Source organism: Dermacentor andersoni, chromosome 5 (genome assembly GCF_023375885.2).
Source record: "Dermacentor andersoni chromosome 5, qqDerAnde1_hic_scaffold, whole genome shotgun sequence".
NCBI classification, from domain to species: domain Eukaryota; kingdom Metazoa; phylum Arthropoda; class Arachnida; order Ixodida; family Ixodidae; genus Dermacentor; species Dermacentor andersoni.
This window is the reverse complement of record NC_092818.1, coordinates 74,691,604-74,719,034: the sequence shown is the minus strand read 5'-3', so window position 1 is coordinate 74,719,034 and position 27,431 is coordinate 74,691,604. Positions and strand designations below refer to the sequence as shown.

General features: G+C 46.3%; 1 protein-coding gene across 2 annotated transcripts in view; it reads right to left on the bottom strand.

Annotated features, from left to right (window-relative positions):
• The window catches only part of ALiX (programmed cell death 6-interacting protein-like protein AliX), a 62,752-nt gene that overhangs the window by 18,464 nt on the left and 16,857 nt on the right, over window positions 1–27,431 (bottom strand). For both annotated transcript variants that reach the window (XM_055070806.2, XM_050178063.3), the window contains exons 7-11: window positions 21,288–21,627; window positions 18,398–18,521; window positions 17,508–17,685; window positions 13,920–14,141; window positions 11,008–11,161 (exon numbers count right to left, since the gene is read on the bottom strand). In XM_055070806.2, the coding sequence (XP_054926781.1) occupies window positions 11,008–11,161; window positions 13,920–14,141; window positions 17,508–17,685; window positions 18,398–18,521; window positions 21,288–21,627 (1,018 nt within the window). The remainder of the gene's footprint in view (window positions 1–11,007; window positions 11,162–13,919; window positions 14,142–17,507; window positions 17,686–18,397; window positions 18,522–21,287; window positions 21,628–27,431) is intronic.

Sequence of the window (27,431 nt, the reverse complement as noted above, 5' to 3'; positions counted from 1 at the left end):
TTGATGATGATGATGATGCTGATGGGGATGATGTAGACATTTGTCCCATCGCAGTACATGTACTACATTTGAGATGCCTTTGTGGTAGGGTTTGTCCAGTGACTGGAACCACCATCAGACTGCTGTCTTGGCTTCGTCGTTGCACGTGAATCGCTATCCTGTCAGGAACTTCGTCAGCAGACCGAAAACATGGAAAACACACTAGGGGTGAGGTCCAGACTGTATGGTGGGTGGTCCAGACTCTCCCAGTGAAATGACTGGAGCTTTTCAGAGGTTCCGATTGCCACATGTGGCCTCGCACTGTCGTGGAGGGTAACCATGTTGTCGAGATTGAGAATGCCTCGGCGTTTTCGCCTTATGGCAGCCAGCAGACGTGACAGCGTGGAACAATAACTGTCGGCATTGATGGTTGCACCTTGTGGCATGAAATCCAGCAGCATCGGTCCTCAGCGATCCCATACGCTATGGGCATGTGAAGCTTCAACAACAATCTTCATTCTTCAACAACTGACAGCAGTGCCATGCCGGCAGATGAGGAAGATAAGGCCAAGCCAGTCCAAGAAAGGTCCATCGCTGGGAATGGATATGTTGACTCCGCATTTACAACCATAATTTTACAACCATAAGTCTTTCTGATTCACCCATGTATTAGTTTCCTATTTGATTGCAGCACACAGACAATTTTCAGACAAGCTTTCTTCAGAAAGAAATGTGGGCGTTAGAATAGTGTAAATATACTGTAATTATTCATTGTAAGCTACCATTCTCGCTAGAAAATCTTACTTGGGCAGGTCAAAAACAGACATCTTTAGGGGGAGATAATGGTTGTCCAACGTTTTCACTGTCCCATACACACCACCGAGACGATGCAGCCACTATCGATGTCGCCATTGGGGTCACCAGTGAAATCAGACGCATTGTAGGAGCGGGGGGTCATGGCCTCAGAGTCTGGCTTCACATAGAGGGTCACTCTAAGCTACTGAGGTGTCACACAGAGGCTAAGTGGTGCTGTGAAAGTCGGGGGTCCGTGTGGCCAAGGAGGTTCCATGGATGGTACCGCGCCAGGTGCCGGGAGAAAGAAGGCTTCCAAGTGACGGTTAAGAGAACATAAAAAGGCTTATATTCAAAGGTACATGGTTGAGTTTTACACGCACGGCTCCGACTTTCGGAGCACACTACAAGCTAGAGTCTTTGCATGTTCGAGCCTCTGCTCTCACAGCTGTCCGGATCAGCTTTTTATGCCCTTTATTTCCCTCTTTCCATCGTTGATGGAATTCACTGGATAATCACAAACGCCGAAGCCCCACTTGTCTCCAACGTGGCACACTTGTAATCCAACGTAGCACAATATGAGGCAGCCACATGGCGAACTGTGAACCTGCCGTTGACATCCCTTCCCCAAGAGTCCTTGACAATGACTCTGTCATCGATTAGTGGCCTCTTCGAGAGTCTGTGAGTAAGCGGTGTCGAACGCCCTTTACAGGGAGTTTCTTGCTCCTGTCGTCAGTGACGGCGACAGTGAACCATCAGTCAACACTCAATCTACCAAACATGTCTCGCCTTGTTGTCGCCAGAAGCTGTCCAAAGGAACGCATTGTTAGCTTCACGAAGCAATTCGCTGCGGTGGTGCAGGGAAGCCTAGAAGGTCACTGCCCCTGCTGGTCGATCATAACAGCATGTGTGCTGACCAGTCAAGTTAATTATCCGGCGGAGGCCAACTTCAGGATTGAAATGACTATAGTTTGTGCCCACAGGAATGACACATATTAATTAATTAATTTATTTATTGAATTACCCTCAGGGCCTGAGGGCATTACAGAGGGCAGTGGGTACATTCAATAAAGTGGAAAAAGAGAAACAGCAGTAAATTTGTATAGAACTAAGAAAAAGAAAGGTTTACATCAACAGAATAAAGGAAATGAACAATAATTAGCGCACAGTACAAGGAGAAAAAAAATACTGCTGAGCATACCAAGCATAAGGAGATCTTAACAAGAAAAAAAAAAAAAAGACTCTCAAAACAGTAATATATGCCTAAAAAACAAAGATTGGGGGGATCAAAAAGAAAAAAAGAAAAGGGCTAAGCAAAAATAAAAAGAAGGATGACGATGCTTTTGGACAATATATAGGTGCCAGCTGGCAACTTCATTAGAAATTAAATTAACAGAAAAATTTGATTAAGCAGGGCCAAGTTAACAGATACCTACCATATTAAGACAACGCAAGCAGAACCTCAGTGCAACCTTTAATGACGGAAGCTGGTTCTCTACTGGCAATGAGATGTGCATAAGTTTACTGTAGCAACTAGGTAAGTCATAGGAATGTGGCACAAAGATGTCCTTACAGAAGATGAGTGCATGAACAGCTACTACTGTTAACAGCGGCACCAAAATTCTGCTGCAATGCCTTTCTGTTACAGGTGTGTGAATACCAAATAGATCTTGAATTGAATATAAGAAATTTTTTTCATAATATTTAATAGATACAAATTTTGGGCAAGAAAATCTGGTGCTACATATGTTCGGGAATTTCCTAGCATTACATAACAAGAATGTAGCAAGCTATGGGGAACTTAGGTACATCAAGATGTACAGTGTAATCTACTTTTATTAAAGCTGTTAAGATCAGCCAGTGGGGGCAGTGAACTTTGAGCCTCTCCTGCTTTCCTGCAATGTATCAGCTTTGTGAAGTGAACAAGACGTCCCATCCGACAGACCAGCGGCAACACCATGGCGAGACTCGTTAGATGACTACAGACCCCGATGCTGGCACCAAGAAACTCCAGAAAAATGGCATTCTACACCGCCTCGTTACAGCCATTGCTAGCCACCAAGGCTGATCGACAGACAAATCAACTAATTGCTGGACCATTCCAGTAGCCAAGACGCATTAATTCAGTCAAGCGTGACCCCTCCTGTCTACGAGTGCCCCCTCCTTTCTCTGGAGCAGTGAACTGGGTGCACCTGGGAATATTTCCCCGATTGTGTTCATTGACCAAAAGTACCCGCCATGGTTGCTCAGTGGCTATGGTGTTGGGCTGCTGAGCACGAAGTTGCGGGATCGAATCCCGGCCACGGCGGCCGCATTTCGATGGGGGCGAAATGTGAAAACACCCATGTACTTAGATTTAGGTCCCCGTTAAAGAACCCCAGGTGGTCGAAATTTCCGGAGTCCCCCACTACGGCGTGCCTCATAATCAGAAAGTGGTTTTGGCACGTAAAACCCCATAATTTTTTTTTCATTGACTAAAAGTGACGGAGTGACCGGGCAAACCCTCACCCTCAAAGGGGAGACTGGCATTTTGGATGCTCAGGATGAAGGGAGGAGCGGTGGCAGATTGCCTTGGCATAGGGATCTAGAGAGGACAGAGGGAATTTGAGTGGACTTTTTCAGCTCCTCAGGAGTGCTTCAAGTCAGTCTTGCTAGGCTGTTGAGACGTTAACATTCTATATTTCTCATGTAGATATTGTAACATAACGAAGAATGCTGCAAGTGAAAGAAAAGGAAGAGAAGGGCAAGCAGAAGGATAGAGGGGCAGCGGGTGAAGGGAATAGTTGGTTTTTGTAATGGCTTAGATGCAGGTGTGTCGTGGACCACTTGGAACTGCCGTTACATTTTGGTGGCAGCGGTCATATTAATCTGCAGCGAGACGTTCGCCAGTACGATGCCTTCACTCGCATCGGTGCCGCAATCTATTCCCTCAGTGTCATCGGACACTCAACTGGACCGCACCCTTTCTGCGAGCGATGCCACCACTACCCAACAGTCGCCGCCATCTCAGGCTTCAGACTCTGGTACAATACCATCAAACATTCATCCTGCCGATTCGGATTCCAATTGCTGTAAGCCTGCACCCGACCTAGTGGCTCTCCTGGGCTCTTTTGAAGCACACCTTGACCAGCTACTGCTTGCTGTTGAGAACTTTAGTTCAGCGCATGTCTTTCGCGGAGAATCGCGTTGCTGAACTCACCCCACGTGTTTAAAGCCTCGTGTCACCTGCTTCCATTGATCAAGCTCCACCTGTCTCGGCACCTCAGTCTCCCTTTCCCAATTCCATCATGCGGCACTGTGAGGGACCCTTCCCAAGTCCACCTACATTTGATGGTACCATGTCATGGTCTACTTTTCGTATGCAGTTCGAGTCTGTCGCTGCTCTCCACTCCTGGTCAATTCACCACAAAGCTCAAATTCTCGTGACTCAGTTCCATTCTGCTGCCACTGAATTTCTGCAGCTCCTGCTGGAATCCGGCTGTTCCAACTACACAAGTCTCGTCTCGGCACTCGAGTCCTGCCATGGTGATGCCGATCTTGAGCCCTTACGTCTTACAGAATTACGTCCTTAAGCCCTTACAGAATTACAGCACATGTAAGAGGCCACTACAGCCTGTAAGAGCTCGCTGCTTATGTCGAGCACCTGTCGTGGAAGGCCCTGGCTGGTTGTCTGAACCCACCACCGACTTCATTGCTACCAAAGAGCCTTCAGCGATGCCGCCACTGACCTCAACATTCAACGCTTCGTCCACCTCACCCGCCTGTCTACAGTTCAAGCTGCCTTAGCTCTTGCCTTGGAGTCTCACACAGTGGAATGCTCCACCTGCAGTGCCCTGCACCCACCCTTTTCCAGGTTAACAAGTGTCAGCAGGCCAAGCCAGTCACTCCGACACATACCATCAGGGCGCTCCAACCATGCGCTGCTATCAATGCGAGATCTATCATTACAGTTGAGGCTGTGTGCATCACACCTTTTTGTCGGAAAATTTCACCACGGGCCACCGAGGGCAGGACCCCGCATAAGTCGTCAGGTCCCTCTACTGTCACTGGGTCCGTTTACAGGTATGCCCCTGTTGAAAGTTCACCTAGGTGAGCCACCAAAAAATGTTGGAGCCCTAATTGACACCAGTGCAACTTTTAATTTCATGACAGCAAATTCACTCCCCATTCACTGCCATCTGAAGACTGCTACAGTTGCACCAGCCGGCCTCCTCCTAGCTGGAGGAACTTGTCTAGCATCCCCTTGGAGAAAACTCAACTGTGACTGCTTTTGGAAAAAGTGTAAATGTCCCATTCATTGTGATGCAAAACCTCAGCATTCCCTTAATTTCGGGCTTCAACTGGTGCTCAAGACTGGGCGTATGCATGGACTTTAACCACGCCAGGTGCATAATTGTATTGCTCCCTCAGGATCTGACACCTGACCTGGCAACCAACATAGTCGCAAATAAAGTGCTGTCCACATGTGTGCGCTCAATTTTTAAGTTGGCCACCCAAGCGGCTGGAGGAGCTTGCTCCTTTCTGAGCAATGCACTTCCGTCATTGCATAAGCATTTATCTTACTTTCGTACGAGAGTATGCGCCCTCTCAGCAAGGATACGTATGCTAACGACCGTGCTTCTGCCAAAGGAAAAAAAAAAGAAGAAACATTTGCATACCATCACCGCTTTCTTTTCTGAGCTGGCAACATCTATGGTAACTATACCGTTGTCTTCTGCTGCGTGGGTACCCATTTGCTGCGACATAGGCACATGCTTGGATGCAGATGTCCTTGTTGACTGCACTATCTGCTCGCGACAGGACAATCTATTTGTCATCCCACACTTTTTACAGCACTCCTCTTCTGCATTTGATGTCCTAGTGTTCAACCTATCAGACAGCCCGCTGCGACTACACTCTGGAACTGTGTTGGCGTCAGGGGCCCTTCAGCCCTGCTCCGTCCTCACAGCTGTGCAACAATGTACTTCTCCAGAGAGTGGCGATGACTCAGTCGAGTGGAATATGTTCCATATCGGCCCAAACCTAACATCCTCCGAGAAGTCTGATATCCAAGCATTGCTGGAAAAATTTCTAAGGTGCTTGACGTTATCACAGGCAAACTTGGCTGTGCTACTCTTGTTCATCAGAAAATCGCTCCCGTGCACCTGTTCGACACAGCTCTTGTCGTGTTTCTGCTTCTGAACGTGCTGAAATTACAACTCAAGTGGAAGACATTCTTGCAGTTTTTTTAGTATGGCTTAGAATGGGTATTGTGTGCTGCTTGGAGCTCGTTCAAGGCGCTAGACTCCTGTTTCAATATTGTAAATAAACCCAGTACCCTTTGTTCTCGATGAGAACCTATTCCTCTCTTCAACAACGTCCTCAGCATGGATGAGGCTAATGACAGCATGGGCCAGCTACCCCTTTTGATATGCCCGACCCCAACTCTTACAAAGGGAACATCAAATTAATATGCCAGCACTGATTACAGCTCACTTCTGGATTATGCAAATATGGAAAAGTTTTTTTTTTTATCAATGGAATTTCTGTTCAAGAGAACCCAGTGTTTCTATTTCGCCCCCATCGAAATGCGGCCGCCGTGGCCGGGATTTGATCCCGCGACCTCGTGCTCAGCAGCCCAACACCATAGCCACTGAGCAGCCACGGCGGGTTTCCTCTGAAACTAATGCATTAATGATGTTCTGTTGTACTGAATAGCAAAGAGGTTCTGTTTAATAGTGGGCCTGTGTGTTGTGGGAATCTTTTATTTCTTGCACAGAAAGTTTTGCTTTTCCATTTTTTTTTCGCCAAAACACACAAGGGCTAAGCCAACTTTATAGTAGGGTTATCGTAAGGCTGTTCTGGGCGGCAGACTAAAGGACCGTGCATCCGGTGACTCAACCACCACTCTGCGAATAGGCATCGCCGACGGTAAGAGGCAGGTGCCATCCAGGCCATTTCATTGTCAGGTTAGGCATGATTTGCCACCTCTCAAAAGAATCTTAAATCTGGAGAGTCATGGTAAGTTCGCATCATGTGTGAAGCATCGTTTGAAGGGCAGCTATGGTGATCTGAGGAAGCTTAGTGCTTGTCCGCAAGTTACAAGAGAACATCCAGTGTTACAGAAAAAGGCACACATGTGGCACATTTAGTTGATTACCTCTAATGCCTCATTTCTTTAGATTAAGAACTGCTTGAAGCACACTCTATGCTAACATTTCAATTCAGCTATTATTTATGTCAATTGTAATTAGTGTTGCACAGCACCTATTTTTCACAGCACTTTGGAAATTGTGTCTTTGTTAAAGGAACACTAAAGAAAAAATTACCGACGATTACGTTACTTCCTAATGCGAAATTTGAGCGCAGCAAATAAGCTGTTTCACCTTTTCGATAGATTGAGGCAAAGAAATCGAGCAACACATGTATGCGCTATCACAGAATTGCTCTCGACGGCGGCGATGAGCCTCCGCTTCGGCGGCGCGAACTGCAGGGTCTTCTCGGCGGCGGCGATGAGCTTCTGCTTCAGCCTCGCTTACTGCTGGTTGCTCTCGACGGCGGCGATGAGCCTCCGCTTCGGCGGCGCGAACGGCAGGGTCTTCTCGGCGGCGGCGCTTAGCCTCTGCTTCGGCGACGCGTACTCCTGGATCATCTCGACGGCGGCGACGGTAAGCTTCTGCTTCGGCGGCACGCACCTCTGGATTCTGACGGCGATGGCGCTGGGCCTCTGCTCTGGCAGCTCGTTTAGCAGCAGCAGCAGCAGCAGCAGCAGACGGAGGACTTCCATCGGTCGTCTCGCTCATGGCTCAGAAAGAACTGGCAGATAATTTCGCAGTGGCGAACGGCAGCAGCAATTTCGGCTCGGGCGGTGCACATATACAGATCCGCCGCCACCGATCTGGCTCTCTGATTGCCACCGCACAGGGCGAACGGCAGCGGCAATTTCGGCTCGGGCGGTGCACATATACAGATCCGCCGCCACCGATCTGGCTCTCTGATTGCCACCGCACAGGGGTTGCATTGGAGGAGGAGCGAAGAAAGGAATTAAGTTCGAGCCGGCGCTTTGACAACCGGAGACTCGCAGGAAGAGGGGGGAGGGGGGCGGCGTGTACACCCAGCGGCAAACGATGGGGGCAGAAGCGCGCGCAGCAAGCGGACAACACGATAAAGGGAGGAGGGAAGAGATAGCAGCGACTGACTGATGCCGCTGACGCCGATAGTGAGTCAACCCCAGCTGCGGAGTTGGTTTCAGGGACAACGCCGCCGATGCCGACACAAACAATATGATACCCTCGCTTCCGCAGCGCTAAGAACCAGGTCTAGCCGTGGGAAGGTGGTCACGTATTCGTCGACGTGCCGGGGCCTACGTGAAATAACCGGCGCGTCGGCAACTGAAGAGCACCCTATCCGCCACACAAGAACAGGGGGGGGGGACCCTTTCCTCCTCTTTCTGCATGGCGGCGACGGTGTTCTATGCAGTCACGTTATCTTGACTCTCTAGCGGCGTCAGCGGCATCCAGCGGTATCAGTCGGTCGCTGCTAGCGCTGGGGGGATGAAAGGGGGGCGGAGCTGGTTACGAGGCCGACGACAACGCCGACGACGACGCGAAACCCAGGAACGGACGCCAAAGAGCTGCGCTCTAAAACTGTTTCAGCTCTATTAGTAAATTACCCTTGTACGACACCAAAAACAACACTCTTTACGCGACAAGGGGCTTGATAAGGTAGATAAGACGCAGATAAGATGAGTAGCAATGTCGCCTTGAAGTTCCTACACCAGCTTGCCATGACGTTATGGATACTGATAGTGGCTTAAGGATGAATTCGCCGGCACCATTGCGTGGGCACATTCACCTGTGCTGCCATCTCTACACCTCATCCCCTTCTTGCTCCGAACCAGTTGTCAGTGGTGGCGCTCCACTCACGATGGCTCACGGCAAGGGTGGGACTATGACGTCACGGCGGCCACTGGCGACTACTCTGGTGGTGGTAGCGTCTCTTCTCCGTTGGAATTGCACCGGGTATGTACATGCTCCCTCTCGTCCACCAACACCTTTATGAATAGGACTTGAGCTCACGCACGGTGCCTTTGCCCGTGCAGGGAGCACGTACCTTGTGTCGATCCTGTCCGGACAACTAAGCTGAAGAACGGGTGCCTGCTGCTCGCGCGAGGTCTTACCACGCCAAGCCGCACTCATCGGAGGCCCAAGCCGAAGAAGATTTCCCAAGCTCTCGTGAGTTGGCCCACTGGCTATCGCGAGAGCAAGTAGCATAGCCGCATGTCCCAGCTTGAGCCTGTGCTCTCACTGCGACGCGCTATAGGCGCCCCTGACTATTTTTCGCCCTTGGTGCGAGACCCCTTTGGTTCCCTGCCACCCTGGGATTGGGTGTTTGGGCAGTGTCAGGCGCCACCGGATACAATAAATGGTTTCCGTTAACTCAGGGCAATACTGTGTTCTTGCATGTGTCGCTCGGTAGCCCCTTGCGACCTGAGCTTATGCGCAGCGGCACACTAGAGGCTGACGGCTGACGCAACCCTGCGGCTCGCTAAGCTTGAAACTATGTACAGTGGTTGGTACTCCTGTGAGACCGTAAGACACCACACTGCTCTGGGCATATAATTTTCTGTCAATATAGATTAACTAAATTGTATTGTAATAGAGCCAGAAATTGAACTTGGCAAGTTTTAAGAACATTTACTGTACCACAACGGCCAAAAATATGAGAAAGTCAACATCTGGGACGTCGCACTAACATACAGGCACTAGGGTCTCCACCTAAAATTCAGAAATGGGACTTCGAATTAAGAGATTTCAAACTATCGGGATTTCACTGCATAAAATTTGACAGCAAATAAATTTTTATTCCACAAGCGGTCGGACAAGCTGGTTGACATGTTGCTGCACGCATGCTTGCATGCGACCCAATCCATCTGTATTTTGACTATTGTCACAGATGACTCTACAAGAGACAAGTACGGTCTCCAAATGCACTACTTTCCATCCCCTGCAACTTCAACAGACACCGACCACACTCCAATAGCCGTATGATTGCGGGCTTCTTCGCAACAGTCATTGTCCAGCAGTTCCCTCGCTTATCACCGCCCTCTTCAATAGAGGCACTGAGGGTGCTGTTAGTGCTGCATGAAGTTGACTAGTGAAAATTTGTAATAGCAGTCAAAGAAATTGCTGAACATCGTTTAACATAATGTACGAGTAAAAGAACCCATCTGGACGCTAGGAACTCGCATAACAAACTGCACACCAATGCAGTCCTCCACTCCTTCATAAGACTTCACGGCTTGGGCTGGCTTGTGCCACGGTTTGGCAGTAGTAGTCTACGGCTCAATTGCCCGAGTGCCTAGGCAGACCGTTACTTTTGGTTTCAAAGAGGCACTGGCAATGCAGCAAAATAATTCAGCTCAGACAACTTAGTAGTTGAACTGGCACGTGGTCGTACGGACAGAGTGGGATTGAGTCAGATTTATCGAGCGGCGCACTGTAGGGTATGTTAAATTTTCCCAAAGCTGTCTGAATTATCGGTCTGTAACTGTACTATTTCACTCAAGCATATACCATCCATTTTTAGCAGTGCTGTCTCGAAAATTATGGATCGCTTAGCGAGTGTGGCTACACCGAGCTGGGATCTCGAAAAGAACCATAATCATAACGGTGTGCCCCTTCGACTATGTGCCTATCATGTGAGGCCATAGCATTTAGCACTGGTCATTCGGGTGCGATGCAAAACGCCTTAAAAGCCGAATTCTACACTGCCTCATTAATTTGCTCATCCACTGAAGCGCGGCATGCGATTACAGTATGCTAAATCGGTGCTCACGTGGCACTTTACCTGGATTCCATGGAGAGGTACACGTGCTTTGTGCGTAATGTATCGCGCAAAGCCATAAGGCTTGATTTCCGTGGTACGGATCATATGATGGCCAGCAGAGAGTTGAAATTCGACCTTTGAATCAGGTGCACTGCGACTTTCTAGGGATGCAAATTCGTGGGAGTTTTGCGCTATTCGAGTACATGCGATTCTGTGGAGCCAACCGATCAGTTCAAATTATTTGTCAATTCAAATTATCAGGATTTCCCTCTATTTAGACAAAAAGTCTTGACTATGCTAGTAAACCAAGTAAATTTTAAAGATGCATGAGACAATAGCAAGGACTTAAAGATGTCAAGGGCCACTGCAACTTGGAACAGGAAAAAAAAAAAAAGGAATTTTGATGTAAAAGCAAAAGAAATATCTCACTCATGTCAAGAGAAGAGCTCTTGAGCTCCGACTCGATAGCTTCACGTTCTGCCTTGATGGTCTCCACTTCCTCCATGAGCTGCCTCAGACGTTGAACACAGGGGGAGTTTGACGCTGTTGGGTTTCCTGAAGGAATGCCATTCTGTAGGTCAGCCTGCATGCAGAAAAGGGACCGTTAATCCCACTTGCGAACTTGTTGGTGAACGATCTATATTGTAGTGAAGATTTCTCTCAGAACTCTCGCAAACTTTGCAGATTGTGGCTACAGCTGCTGTCTTGCTGAACAGCTCACACAAAGGACAGCACTCATAACGAATCAGGTAATCTTTACTGCAAGCTACAGATGTGCCAGTGACCAGCTCTGTTCTCTAAAACAGTGGCACAGACCCCAGGCGGTCTGTGAAGCCATTTTTGGTGGTCTGCGACAGCCACACCCGCAAAAAGATTTTTTTTTCTTTATTGTTCTCGTGGGCATGGCCACTTTAAGCTTTGAGGCATTCTGGTTGGGGACAGCAGAAATGTTGCCCCTTCTCCACGAGATGGCCGTAAAGCTCTTGTTGCAGTTTTCTACGACATATGCATGCGAGCAAGCTTTTTCCAGGCTTGCATGCTTGAAACGCAATCACAGTAACAGGTTGAATGTGGCTGCAGATATGCAACTCTGCTTAAGCGTGACCGCACCACGTATTGACAAGCTGTTCAGGCTGAATTGATGTGGCACTTTTGTTTGGTCATTCTTTGCCAGGTAGCAATAAAAGGCACCTGTGTCACACCACATGCTATGCTCCTTTAACCCTCCCCCCACTTTCACTCGTCACTGCAAGGGGTCCCCCATCACTTCCACCACTCCACAAGAGGTCCCCGACACATCCATGGCCGAGAACCACTACTCTAGAGAACTGCGCAGTGAAACAACAAACTGCACCTAAATGTCCTCACTGCAAGTTGCCTTTGCCTATATGCCTTCAGGCACATATTTTCTTTATTAAAGCAAAGCTTTCTGTGCCTTCTCGAGGCTTGGCACATCTGCTTGGTCAGTTTCTCGCCAAGCAAAGCAGGCCAATCCCAAAGACAGTTTAATTCGCAGTTATGTGGGTCACATTGTGACCATTTCGACATCTGTCTTGCCAGACAGGCATGTAATCACTGTGCCACAAAACCCAGTGCAAAAGATTAAATGTTTTACAGCTTTAAGTACTTCACGAAAGCTCTGTTCACATACGGTAGATTCCAACATGTGCAATGGATCATAAGCAGACTGGTGTTAATGAGAGTTGGCATGGGCCTGAATATAATACAAGCTACAAAGGAAACCTACGCTGGTTCCTCAAAGAGAAAGCTTTGCATTCGAAAGAAAAATTTGTCTTCATTTGTCCTGGTCCAGGGATTAATATTTCACAAGTTGCAACGTGCTGAGGAATGCAACTTGCAAGGCAAACAAATACCTTGAAGAAGAGATGATGATGGTATGCCATATTTTATGGTGCAAGGGCCAATGAGCACCAAGAGCTTCAAGAAGAAAACCTGGCACGATTATCGTATTGTAAATAGTTTTGCCATTTTAGTGAATTTGTTGTTAGATTTGGCGACTTTCTAGTCTGCTTAGAGACAAATTTTTCAATTTACCGACCAGCAACCTTTTATAGTGACACGACCAAACAATTGGTGACATTTGAGCCACTTCAGAGTGAGCAGTTTTCTTCAAAAGTGACCTTCTGGAATGTACTTTATTATTCAGAAGCTACATCTAAGTGGCCGAAACTCACTGTACAAAGCATAGGCTCCATTACCACAACAAAACAGCTGCCTTCACATTAGTAGACTTCACATTGTGCTTTCGATTTAATGCACAGTGGTCATTAAAGACTTCAAAACTCACAAAATTGAGTTTTTTTTTTTATTCTATACAAAACTGATATGAATTCCAAGTCTAAGCGTTGCAGGTTCTACAGTATCACTAAACGCATTAGATTGGTGGACGTTTTTAAGTGTAACAGAAACTTAATTTACCTTAGTTTATTTCACAAAATTTTATGGTCAGATTTAGAACACAGCAGGTGAAGAAGAGAGAGAGATTGAATAGGAACGTGTAGGTATCAGACTTTGGTCTCATACACCCGAGTCTGAATGCATTGCTTCCATTTCTCGGGGCTCTTAGACCAATAAATGCTTCATGGTGGCTTTCAGGTGGATCAAGAGCAAATGCATAGTATTTGAGCTGTATAAAGGTCACATAATTGTCATTGCCGTGTTACCATGCCACCAATTTCATGCCGCAAAATTTATTTGTGCTATCACAAATGTTGAGAACTAGCATATTTGAGTAATAATGTAGACCAAGCGCCTTTTTGTTCTAGGAAAATCAGGTTACTGATGTTCTTTTAAGACATGCTGTATTTGTAACTTTAGAATCTGAAGATAAATGCACAATTTAAGCTGTCGCCATCTGTTGTGTAAATATATTAGCAAGGAAAAAGCCCTCCAGATGCTGCTGATAAATTCACTGTTTATCGGCCAGCTGTATGGACGCTAGACAAACATGAAAACGTAAATTATTTACATCACATTAGCTTATATCATAGCATTCAAAAATGCTCATGTTATTTAAAAGTCACTCGACAGTTTCAGCTACAAATTTAGTGGCCTTGTAGCAAACTTCAGCCAACACTTAGTGGCTTTTTGTCCCATTTTAACAACACACATTAAAAAAATTTGCCCACACTGGTCGTAAATACCATCCGTGATTGGCCATCCCCACAGAGACTCTCTCACCAATTACCATCATTAGTGTTAGGTGCCTCGAGGCTGGCTCATGAATAAATGGTGTTATGTATTCCAATATTCCTAAACAGTGGCCCTGTTCTTTTTTTAAGGAAAGCATGCCCCGAGACCCTTCCCAACAGGCCACTTACATCTGATGCGCTGAGGAGCTCGATGTGCCGCTGCTGCTTCTGGAACTTCTCCTGGACCGTCTTGTCTGCCTCGGTAGCTACACGCATGATCTCCTTGTACTTGGCCAGGCTGTTCCGCAGGGGCTCATTGAGTTTCTCCGAGGGACTGCGCGTCCATCGCTCCCGAAACTGTGCCCGCAGCTGTTGGTCAGACTCTTCTTCTTCCTTCAGCAGCCGCTCGCCCTACACAGAAACAAAGACAGTGCCGAGAAAATGTCTAAAGCTCAGCATAAATGCAGTACCATTAAATACTTTTCCCCCTTCAATTGCACGGAGTTTCAGAAGACATTTGTACTTGGCTCTCTTATTCACACATACATCACATAAGGACATGGGCAAACACCTGAACATGTTGTTCAGCCTATCTCTGCTAAAACCAAAGCAGTTAGGAGTAGCTTCTTTCCTCGTACTAGTGAGGAATGGAGCTCCTTTCTGGATTTAATCAATCAAGGTAGAAATTTCGATGATGCACAAAGGAACATTAGCTTTGATACATCTGAACTTGTGTTATACAGCCCACACCTGCTACAACAGATCCACCTACAACCTACTTTCAGATAAAACAGACTATTCTTCTCACTTAGTTTGATCTGCCAACATTATCAGTGTAACCAATTACACTTTTAATGGATACAGCTACAACGAGCTATCGGCTACAACAGACAAATTTTAGGGGGAAATTTTGTCTACATGTTATAAATACAATGGATCATATTTATTCGAATATAAGGAGAGTTTTTTTTCCCAAGAATCCTTAGCCTTGAAGTCGCCTCCAGTTTTATATGCGAATTTTGCCTTGAACTGTGGCTTTACGGCAGAGTGTGCTGCAATGCCGTGAAGCCACAATTAGAGGCAAAATCAATGCTTCCGTGAAGCTGCAGGTAAAGGCAAAATACGGATATAACCCACACTCCGTATGTTGAAGCGCCATTACCCCCTATTTCATGGTCACAATTTCGCGTTTTGGTTGTGTTAGTAATTAAGTATTTCGAGCAATCTTCACCGAATGCGAGTAATTTGTTTGCTACTCTATATTGTCCTATTAGTGAGCATACTTAGGTTTTTTTCTTGGCTTCCCCAACTGAGAACGTTTGTCTTACAATTGTGACCACTTTATAATTGAATAAATATGATACTTTGTGCAAATACACTATAGTTTACTGTGGCGACACAATAATTTCCACATGCTTGTGGAATTAGCGAAACTGCACTTTTTTTTTCAAGGAATGAATGCACTAGTGGCAAGCTTCTCACAATGGCATGGAGCTTTTGTGTCAACCACAGAAGAGGACCACCGCCGCTCACTGCTGTCAGCTCAGTGCAGAGGAAGCACTGGGCTCAGCACACAGGAAGAGGGTGCCGCTAGGCCTACCCAACTTTGAAGTGAAGCCAATGCATGCGGCACTTCCCAAATGACTATCAACAATCACAAAATGCAGCGTTTTGAGAACGCTTTATTTCTCCTCGCATCAATGCACACAAAGAAGATGTACTGCTATTCGTGGTGTCCAGACTGCGAGGTGCCCGAAGCGATCGATCTCACATGCAGTGCAGCCAGATGTGGGCTCCCAGTTAAACTTGCCTCTTGCCGTGGCTCTCATTCGTGCTACTGATCTGACAGTGGTCGTTGCTTGTTGCAAGATATAAAATTAGAACATCGGTTTTTTACTACCGGCCACTATTTTTGTGTGAACAACAAACTGTAGACATGGTTTGTGCCATTGGTGGAGGCAACTCACTCAGGTTGGGCAGTCGGCACGACAGCACTAGCTGGCTGTCTCCTTGCTGTTGTGCCGACCGTGCCATCTATGTTCTAGTCCAGGAAAACAGCCGTCAGCAACCAGCATCAGGAAAGCAGCGAACAAGAACACGCCGTGCTGTGCAGTCGTGCCCCATAGACCTGCTTATAGTTATTTTAATCTCGGTGTTATCGTTTTTCGTTCGCTTATGGGTTAGACTGTGATATACGTGATGTCTCACCATTTAACAACATACCACGACCCTAATTTTGGATAGAATGAACTTCAGGTATAACGGACCCTTCTTGCTAAATTTTGCTATTGCGGTGCGTTGTAATAAGTGTCGATTGTTCGAGATTCAAGTTCTAGTTTCGTTCCAAGTATTTTCTTTTCGACCGAGTTGAATGTCGTAGCATATGACAATCTTTGTACTTTCTTACATTAGCGCACAGTTCAATAGTATTCTATTTTTCGCAAGCCTGTTTGCAGTGTTTATGTAAACTAGCGTTTTCTTCTTTACCTTATGCACTGGAAGTATGCCCCTCTTGCTAGGGCAAAATAGTCTGCAGTATCTCGAAATAAATAAATAAATAAATACCGTATTTACACGATTGTAAGTCGACCCCTTTTTTTAAATTTGAAAGTCTGAAGTTGAGGGGTCGACTTACAATCGAAACCGAAACATGGCCCCGCCAAAAAAGGAGATACCAGCGGGAGCTACAACGTAGTTAGAATTTTATGTTTGCTCTATGGCCCTACCCGTATCTTTTCGCTATCCCGCGTGTTTGTTCGCTTTCGGAAGGGTTTTTCAACATTTTTGAGAGTTTTACAGTGCATGCAACACTCATGGCTGGGGGGGGTGTCGATAGTTGATGGAAGCGCCGCTGTTCCAGTTTGCGGCGGCTTGCAGGGAGTATCGGTAGTTCATGGAAGAGCAGACACCGCTCGCTGGTTTCTCTGTTTGAAGGCATTGGTATTGGCATGGTATTGGTTTGACGCGTTCCACTTGACTGCCGGCTACGTGCTACTTCTATGCTTCCCCAGTCGTCATGAGTGCTCCAGGCCCACTAATCGTTCGGCACTCGTTCACAGCAGCGTTCAAGAGGGCTGCCATCATTTACGCCGAAGAAACAAATCACTGCACAGCGGGCCGCAATTTCGATGTTTCTAAACGGGTTGTGCGAGAGTGGCGACTACAGCGAAGCGAAATTTTCACCTGTGACGACAAGTGAGAAATTTCCCACGTGCCAAAGTCTGGACGCTTTCCGGAGCTGTAGGCTAAGCTTGCGGCGTACGTCGCTGAAATGCGTGATCGGTCGCTGCCAGTGAAGTGCGACGTGGTCATGAAACAAGCCCGGACCTTCGCCTTAATTTTAAGATTCTGCTCCGCCGTGAGTACAACGAGTGGCTGGCGGCAGAAGACTGCGAAATTACGCCAACCGGACCTGTCAAAGGAGCCTCCCTGACGGCTGCGTGTGGTTGGGTGCATTTGGCGTGGGCTGCTGTTCTGCAAGATGTCCTGGTGCGGTCGTTTGCCAAATTTGAAATTTCGCTGGACCACGACGCGCTGTGGGACCGCAGCAACGATGACGATGGCAGCACTAGTGAAGACGAGTAGTCCAGTGACCATGTCAGCTACTAATAAATTTTCGTTATCGAATGCGCCCTCGGGTATGCTATCTTATATTTTTTTTTTTTTCGGTCAGGCGATATGGGGGGGTCGACTTACATTCGAGTCGACTTACAATCGTGTAAATACGGTAAATGGACAGTGCAGCAGCAAGGGGGGCCTCCAGGCAGGCACGCTCACCTCGTTGAGAATTTCGCGATTCCTCTCGAGCAGCACAGGGAGGTCACTGATCAGCTTCCGAATGGCCTGAATGCCACCTTTGGCTCTGACGGCCTCTGCCTTGTCCCGAATGCTAGGGGGAAGGCTGTTGCCGGTCGTGTCTTCCAAGGCAGCCGGCAGGTTCAGAGACGCCAACACCCTGCACACCGGAAGCCATCAGCAGTGCAGCAGTTCCCAGCAGTGGAAAGCACTCACGCAGGTGCACACCTGTGCACCTGTGAATTTGCACGCACACACAAAACGGGTGCAGCCCATACTGGTTAGATCAACTGGCTAGTACGTCATTTATTCCAAGTTTAAAAAATCTACTTTTCCACTGTTTCTACAATATTTTTTTAATATCTTCACAGTACCCTGCACCCACAACCATTACTTCAGCATTCGCACGCGACTTACAGGCTTTCTATAATCCCTCAGCTTGCAGGCAGAATGAAATGCACTAGAATCATGCTGACATGTTTTGAAGAAAAAATAAAAGAATGCATTGTTTTCAGAAATGTACAATCTAAATTGTGCAACACGAATTGTGAACACCGTTTTAATGTTCCTCCACCTGGAATGTATAAGCCAGCAAGTCACTTGAACCAGTAACATATCTATCAGATTGAACTGTACCTGCTGAAGTCTTAAAGAGTGCTAAATTTTTCTTGATTACTTCAGCCAAGCCACAACCATTCAAAAGGTGGGTGCCACATTACTGAAACATCTGCCAAAGTATTTGCTTACTTTATTTGAATGTGGTGGCCCTAGCAACACTAAACGCTACAGCTTGATTTCACTAATAACAGCAAAGCATGAGGCACTCAAAGCAAAGAATGAAAAGCACAGCAAAATGTTGGCCCAGTACATACCCATTCAGGTACTGAGTCTGCTGCCTTAGCCGGGCAATCTCCCCATTCACAATCTCAGTCTTCCGAACTTCAAACTTTTGCATGGCCTGACTGACAGACACTGGCAGCAAGGCACCAAAAAGATCTGAGGAAAAGGAATTGAACCAAGTTAACAAAGGCACATTTTCAAATACAGTCATTGACCGATAATTCAGACTCAATAGGGATCGCCTAAAAAGTCTGAAATATAGGATTCGCCAGAAAGTAGACATTATTTAACAAGTGGCAAAATAAAGCTGTGCCGCATTCTTGGACGATCACTTTCAGGGATACTTTCGCTTTCCCGAGATTTCGCAAGACTAGAGCCAGACACAATAGCGTTCTTGGGGCAGTGCCAGGGACGCTCATCGCAGTGACAGAGATCCTGCTCGCTGATGCATCCGGTACTAGTGACGTCAAATTATCTTTGAAAATGATTGCCCGAGAATATGGCCCAAGTCTGTCAACGCATTGCTGCGCGCACATGTGTTTGCCTGAGTTTAATGGGCCAGTGGCAGTGCTGCAAAGCCGTTCGAATAATTGAGCAGGTCCGAATTATCTGTGTTTGAATTATCGATTGGTGACTGTATAATCATTGCCAACTCTTACGACACCACCATCATACCCCAGCCATACTTGGGGAGCTACCACACGAAGTCATAAGGGCAACTATAGCAATTATTCGATGCCTATCGGTTTCAATTAATAGTATATCTTACATTCACTTGGCCACTTAAGTCATATGCACCGAACAATAAAATTGAGTGCTCTTTACACAACCTAATTTTAAAAATAAGCATGCACATTCTTGATTTGAACCATCAAATGGATGATTCCTACTGGTCAGCCCACACTTGCACATTGTGCATGAGAGCAGCTGCATTAGTGTTGGTATCAGGCAAATATGCCCTTAAACAAAGTGTACAACACTACTCTTACTGCCATGCGTGACTGCGATCGACTCTGGCATAAAGGTATGCACCTATCAATATGAGCTGAAAAAATAATTATAAGGTTTTACGTGCCAAAACCACTTTCTGATTATGAGGCACGCCGTAGTGGAGGTCTCTGGAAATTTCGACCACCTGGGGTTCTTTAATGTGCACCTAAATCTAAGTACACGGGTGTTTTCGCATTTCGCCCCCATCGAAATGCAGCCGCCGTGGCCGGAATTCGATCCCGCGACCTCATGCTCAGCAGCCCAACACCATAGCCACTGAGCAGCCACAGCCGGTTGCAGTTGAACATACCACGAAAAGTTGCCACTGTGGAGACTATCACTGATGTGCCCGGTGCGTGCATGCTGTAACATCACTACTGACATATAATAAGAGGCAGAGCTCTAGGTCCAGTTTCACCTGGGACGCAGTGTTTTTTGCTTGTTCAAAATTATTGATTTCTTTTTTTCAAACTGAACTATGTTAAAATGTGACAGAAGATGCAGAGAAAAATAAAAACATTTCTTTGATGCGATAAATATTGCCAGGCAAGAGAAACAAAGTCTAGACTTATAGATTACACAACAAAAGATGGCTACATTTACTGAGGCGACCTATATCTTTCAGCATAGTGAGGCATGAGGCTTACCTTCAATAAAGGTAAACAATAATGCAGCACTGACCCTAGTCTTTTGCGGCCCAGTGCATAAGGTAATCCAGGAACAGTGTTCGTACAAAACATTTGACTCAAAATTCAAGGATTTCAAGGATGGCGAAGACCAAAATTAAAGAAGGGGAAAACAAACCTTACTCGTACACATACTACACTGAAAAATAGCGAAATCTCCTTCTTAGCTGCAATTTCTTCCAGCTAAGCAGCTGCTTAGTGGGACACATACTTCAACCTTTTCAGGTCACTTTTCCAAGTTTACTTTCCCAATGTAACGAAGTCAATAGCCTACTGGTATAACGGTAAGTATAGTGTCTGACTTAAGCCAAGAATACTTATGTCGAAACCAAATGGCTGAGACTTACTTTGCGCCAGGAATTTCTAGAGTGTAGGGCCCAAAAATAGAGCCATGATGGCTGTAGTGGGAACTAGCAAAACAACAAACAGTGGCATGGCCTGGTCATTTGATCAGACTTTCTTATCTAGCTCCACGATAGCATTGGCAATTTAAACAAGCCTGTCGTAGGTGGCTGTGGATGTGCTACATTGCAATTATTTAGCATCGCACTAAAAATAAAATGACGCATTGTTTTCCGATAGATGGGTGTCCATGCATAGCTACTATGCAGAGTTTGTTTCTTTGAATGTTAAAAAGTTGCCCTCAATCCCAAGTTTACAAGGAATTCAAGGAGCACATTTATTTTCAAGGAGTTGTAAAGGCCCTCGAATCTCCTTTTCAAAATTCAAGGATTTTCAGGAGGTGTACGAACCCTGCAGCAATGAGGTAAAAGAAGCGACATTGAGTGCTGTTCACTGCCTACGATTTGTAGCTGGTGAAAGCTGAACAGATCTCCCCATTATTGGCACATTCGAGTGGTCGCTTTCAAGCACTCTATAGCACTGCTGTGGGGTGGTTTAAATTTGGCTGGTCGAAATCGAACGCTCGGAACACATTCGCCTGGTTCACACAAAGCACTGTGCTCCAGCTCGGTGCACTCATGGGTGCCATCACCCTCGGGCTGGGAGCGCACCCGAGATCCAACAACATCCCAATCGCGAGGCTACTCCGATTGCTCTGGGAGCAGCTGAACGTTCAACTGGGATAGGTTTTTTCTGTCTCCAACCTCAAGAGGGATCCGCATCACTGCAAATTGAGTTGGAGCATGGTAAGGACCAGTCAAATGTACCGTATGTTTGATCCTTTTGGATGAGGCCTTTAGTATAAATTGAACACCAACAGTTACCATGAGACCGACCAACATACCTTGGCCGGAAGTGCTGAACTTCTCGGGGACCGGCAGAGGCTTGGCTAGCACGGCTTTCCCAATGGGCGACAGGCTCCTGATGTCAGGCACGCGGGCGTGGTAGATGAAGTCGTTGTCCTTCTTGACATCCTCGTACAAGAGAGCGATCTTCTTGACCTCGTCGCGAAACGAAAATGACGGCCCTGCTTGTGTTTCAGCGGTCTTCATCAGCTCCATGGCATGCTGCAGCCTCGCCAACTCCTCGCCAACATTCTTGTTTGTATGGCACAAGAGCGCTTGGTGGTACTGCGCTATGGCGCCGAATGCTGCCTGCTTGCTGACCACTATTGGAAGCCATTCCTTGCAGGAAAATAAGGGTGAATGCATTAAGCCTAGCCACAAGCCAAAAATACAAGTGCATTAGAAGAAAAGAAAAGAAAAAATGAAGGCCTTAGAGTTAGGATTCTGCAGGTCGAACAAAATACCCTCCATCTTAAAAAAAAAGTCGTACCACATAAATTATAAGAATGACGAAATGTTCAACGGTGGTTGAACAAGGAGTGCTTAAAGATGGCGCCAACATTTGGCTCTGGCCTGAAGCATCCTCTGTGGACTATTCCTCATAAGTTTTTTTCTTTGTTTTTGAACACAGAACATATCTCATAAGCATGCTGAAGAACTGATGCCTTCAAGTGGGGATGGAGCAGTGCGTTGATACTAAACGGTGCAAATTAGTTTTGCCTTTAACCCTTTCAGTGTTGGGTTTTTTCAAAGGTGGTGAACCCGCAGAGCAGCGTTTTTTTTCCCCTCAAATATTGTAAAATGAACACAATGATTAATTTTTGGTTGTACAGAAATGAAAGAAAAATGACAAGGATAATGGCTACTGCTCTCCTGGTATAGTCCTCACATTCCTATCTGACAAACGGAATGTTAAAAGGAATATGGCAAGAAAGAAAAGCGGAAACATACTGGTATTTCAGTGACACCGAAAGGATTATAATATAAACAACAAGAAGCCAAGGCGTTTCTTATGGTTCATTTAAACACTGGACACCTTCCACCACCTTGTAGGCTTCCGTAAACCCATTTGCCACATTCAGTGTGATTCTGCCTCATATTCATCGACGAATCTGCTTCCAGTTGTCGATTAACTCAAGCTTGCTCTACATTCTGCTAGCCTCCTGGTGATACAGGAAAGGCTTTGGTCCTGGGTTCGATCCCGGGACCAGGATCAATTTTTCTTCAACAGTGAAGCTTTCCTTTTGAGAAACCTGTTCACAGTTCCCTTTGTAGCTTTGTGCTACAGTTACGTGGATGGAATTTTTTCCTTTCATTATCAATGACCAGAAGCAATTGTCAAGTATCAACAATTACGCTGCAACAAAGTACAAAGTAGTGAACACTTACTACAGTCAATCCCGGATATATTGAACTCGAAGGGGATTGCAATTTCTTTCAATATATTGAAGATTATAAATATAAAATATGCATATCTATAGCTTACCTGTGAGCTCTATACATCTCAGACAATTACCCAAGATCGTAAGAAGCAGGGACTTGCTGATTTGCTTCTCCAAGGCCATGTCGAACGCATAAAAGTTTACTTATTTTCTCGTCACGAATGCTGCAAATCCCTCATGCTATGGAATGGTCTTCGATATACTAATCGCAAGACTAACTGTAACACCCCACATAAAAGAGATGCGTAACTGCAGTGCACCTCACACACATCAAAGAGCTTGTTGCCCGTCTTTATTCAAGAAGGGTAGAAATGGCTACACACCGTGACACCATCAGCGCATTTGTACTGCAAATTGCGCATGAACAATCCTGGTCGTGCACCTGTTACAACACGAACAATATGCCATTTAAATGACTGACCATCATATGTGGGCAACAAGCCAGCTGGATTGTTTTGTCGGGTTCCGGAACCAACTTCCGGTTGGAAGCAGTTGTCCTTATTTGTAACAGTCCTGAAAAGTCAGCACATCTCTTCTCGTGTGCTGCTCAGCACTCCAACGCCTTTCGGTTGGGACGTACCTTCATTTTCAGCCCTTCCCCTCCAACCCTTGCATCAGTGGCTGCTGATACTACACCCATGTTGCTAGTCTCAGAAGTGCCTCTCAGCTTGCAGAACATCGAAGCTCATTCCCAGATATGCGTAACCATGCGAGCACGAATGGAACGAGTTTAGCGCGGACCCACGAATGGCACAGTGCCGAGTCTTGTGCACCGCTGCTGCAATGGTCTTTCCGCAAAATGCAGATGTGGCATGCGGTGGTTTTGTTAAATTCAAACTGTAATGTAAAGAGCCGCCTAAGTGCAGGTTGGGTTTGGACACGCTCTGGCCACTTGCGTAATAATATGCCGTTTACGGAAAGCCCTTGATTACAAGACAAACCCGGCAGCACAGTGTCTCTAGTTTGGCATTCCATGCCTGGCACCATGCAGAGAGAGTGTCCTCCAGGCTTGCTTGCGAAAACGCATTTCGGACCGGGTGTTCTGGAAGCAGAGTGGCGATCTGCTTTTGCCTATGACGAACGGCTGTAGTTTGCCCATTCGAGTCATTCATATATAGCAAAACTGAGAATACCCTGCTCATTTCAGAGCAGAGCTCTTAATGGCCCATTCCTGCGGCGAGCGGCAGTGGCATAACTGAGTGAACAAGCTCAACAGCGAAGGATGAAAGAGAAAAGCGTAGTGTCACCTGGTGCCGCGCATGACATGTTCGGCGACGATCGTTATGAGATGGTGCCAGAGTGAAGCGCGTCGTCTGTTCACTTCATTCATCTTTCTGTGGCGACTGCTTTTTATCGGATAACAAATGATAAATGTTATCCCTCAATGCACAACGTGCCCGCATGTATCAGAAGTTTCTCGGATGTTAGCGATAGTTCTACCTGTTGGCTGTTGTCACTGTTTCGTTATGTCTCGTATAGTGGACAATAGAACACTGGACTTTTGTTAACAGAGGTTAATTGGGTTTATTAAGCATGGAGTACACAGGAATGGGTGTGGTTACATGGAGGTACAGAGAGTAGAGTGTCTTGAGACGGGGCTGCGGGGGACCAGCAGGAGAGGAGTGGGAGAGCCAGACGCAACTTGATATGTCGTCTGCTCAGAGTTCATAGAGAAGGAGGGCTGCCGCGACAGTGGGAGCCGAGGTTTCAGAAGGGGCGCGTGGCCAGCATGTGCAGGATGGTGGCGCCATCTCTTGAGCCTTCTTGTAACATCCTTCCTTTTTTGGTAATAATCTTTCAACCGACGCCAAATCCTCGAACCTCTTTGGAAGTCTTGTGTTTCTTTGAGGTCTGATGGCAGTGCGGTTTGCCTGATTTGTTGCACTGGTATCCACTTCTGGTTGCGTTGTAGTGTCGGGCTGTTCGTGTTGGCTTTTATCGGCAGTCGAGGAAGGTCTTGGTCTGATAAATACTCTGTTCCTTCGCAGCACGTTTTCACCAACTTGAACTTCATACTATCTTTCGTCAATTCTTCTAGTTATTGTCCCTTTGACCCATGTCCTGCCTTTCAATGGTCGAACTGTGACACTTTGACCTTTGCTTAGGCTCGGCAAATCCTTGGCTTGTCTGTTGTAGTACAACATTGCTTTTTGCCTTTTCGCCTTTCTTTTCTCACTCCCGTCGACTGCTTTAGGTTGCAGTAGCTCCGATGGTGTTGGCAAAGTCGTTCTAGTGCAGCGACTCATGAGTAATTGTGCTGGACTAGCATTGAGTCCTTGCAGCGGAGTGTTTCTGTAATCAAGAAACGCCATTGTGGATCTGAGTGGCTGTCTTCTGCTTTCTTGAGCAGCATTTTTGCCGTCTTTACAGCTGATTCAGCCATTCCATTGGAACGCGGGTATCCTGGGCTTGACGTCTTATGTTCGAAGTTCCAGCTTTTCAAAAAGTTGTCGAATTCCTCACTGGTGAATGGTGGTCCGTTGTCGCTTATCAGGATTCTTGGTATTCCGTGTCTTGCAAAGTGAGACTTTAGTTTGAGTATTACTTGATTGGAGGTCATTGATTTCAGTTGGTCCACTTCCCAAAAGTTGCTGTAGTAATCCACTGTGATCAAGAAGTTATTTCCGTTCAATTCGAAAATGTCACATCCAACTCACTCCCATGGATAGCTTGGTTCTGGGTGAGGAGAGAGAGTTTCTCATTGCTGGGAGTGAGCGTGCTTTTGACACACTTCGCACCCTGCGATGATGTCTTTTAATTCTGCATTCATTCCTAGCCAAAAGACACATTCACGAGCGCGTCTTAGACAGCTCTCAATCCCAAGATGTGATGAGTGAAGCGTTGCTTTGATCTCACCTCTCAGAGAAATTGGTACGATTAGACATAATCCCTTGAATATGAGGTTGTCTTCAACTGTAAGATCATCTCTGTATGTAAAGTACATGCGCACGTCTTGGGGTAGTTGACGCTTATCTTGTGCCCAACCTGACAAGATGTTGGCTTTCAACCTTTGCAGTGATTCATCTCTCTCAGTCACAGACCAAATCTTTTCCAGGGTTTCTTTTCTCACAGGAAGGTAGTGCAAGACGTTGATGTTTTCAAGTTCTTGTTCATTGCTTTCGTTGGGAAGGAACGCACGTGACATCGTATCAACCAAAAGTAATTCTTTGCCTGGTCTGTGCTCGATGACAATGTTGTATCTTTGCTTCTGAAGAATCATACCTTGTAGTCGTCTTGGAACTTGATAGAATCATTTCTTCAAGATCGCTTGTAGTGGTTTGTGATCGCTGATGATCTTTGTTTCTCTTCCGCATGTGTACTGGTGGAACTTGTTTAGTGCGAAGATGATAGCCAACATTTCCTTTTCAATTTGTGCATAGCGGCTTTCTGTCGGTGTAAGTGCTCTGCTGGTGAACGAGAGTGGCTGTCCGTCTTGAAGAAGACCTGCACCGAGTCCAAGATCGCTTGCATAACACTGAATTTCTAACTGCTTTCGTGAGTCGAAGTAGGCCAGAATTGGAGCTCTTGTCACAGCGTCTTTTGCCTTTTGAAATGCTTCTTCTTGCAGTTTTCCCCAGTGCCATGGTGTATCCTTGACAGAGTTTTCTCAATGGCTCTAATACACGCGAAATTTTCGGCAAGAATCTGGAGAGATAGTTCATCATTCCGCAGAAGCGTTGTATTCCTTGGACGTTGACTGGCTTTGGCATTTGTTCAATTGCCTTGACTTTATTTGGATCAACTTTTAGTCCTTTTGTCAGCATGTGTCCCAGGAAGACAGTTGATGAGGCTCTGAGCTGAGTTTTTTCTTTGTTGAGACGAATTCCAATTTGTTGGCATTTCTGGAGTAGACTAATTTCTTGTCATGATCTTCGACAGCATTTTTTTCATTTTCGCCCACTCCATAGACAAGGATGTCGTCTGCAACGCAGAGAACTGCGCTAAGTCCTTCAAATGCCACTTGAAGTCTTTTCTGAAAAATTTGGCTGCTTACAGCGAGTCCAAACGGCAGGCGGAGCCATCGATAACAACATTTTGGTGTTTGAAATGTGGTCATAAAGCTTGGCTCATTATCGAGAGAACATTGCCAGTAGCCTTCTCGCAAGTCTAGTTTTGAGAAGATTTTTGCTTAGGCAACATAGGGTAGCACATCATCGAGGATGGGCAATGTGCGACGTTCTCGTTCGAGAGCCTCGTTCAGTGCTTGTGGGTCAATGCATATTCGCATTTCACCATTTTTCTTGGTTGCCCCAACCAATCTGCTCACCCACTGCGTTGGCTCTGCTACACTTTTAATGATACCTTTTTTTTCCAGGCTTGCCAATGTTTGTTCTAATTGTGATTTAATGCTGACAGGCACTGCAACTTGTTATCACTTTCAGAAGTGTATCTGGCTTAGTCACCAAGTGTACTTTTCCCGGGAGTGTTCCTAGACTGTCTTCAAAAATATCTGGGTATTTTTCCACTATGTGACGAGTAAAATTTTCTTCTGGAATTTCGTCGATTCCAGCCACAAGGTTATAGTCTATGGTTATCAGACCCATTTTCTCAGCTGTCGATCTTCCGATGAGAGGAGTGAAGTCATCTTTAACCACTATGAATTCCACAGAATGTCTCTGTCCGTTTGCGGTTGCAACATCTAGTTGCGCCTTGCCTGAACAGTGTACTTTGCTTCCATTCCATGTTCGCAATGTTGTTGTG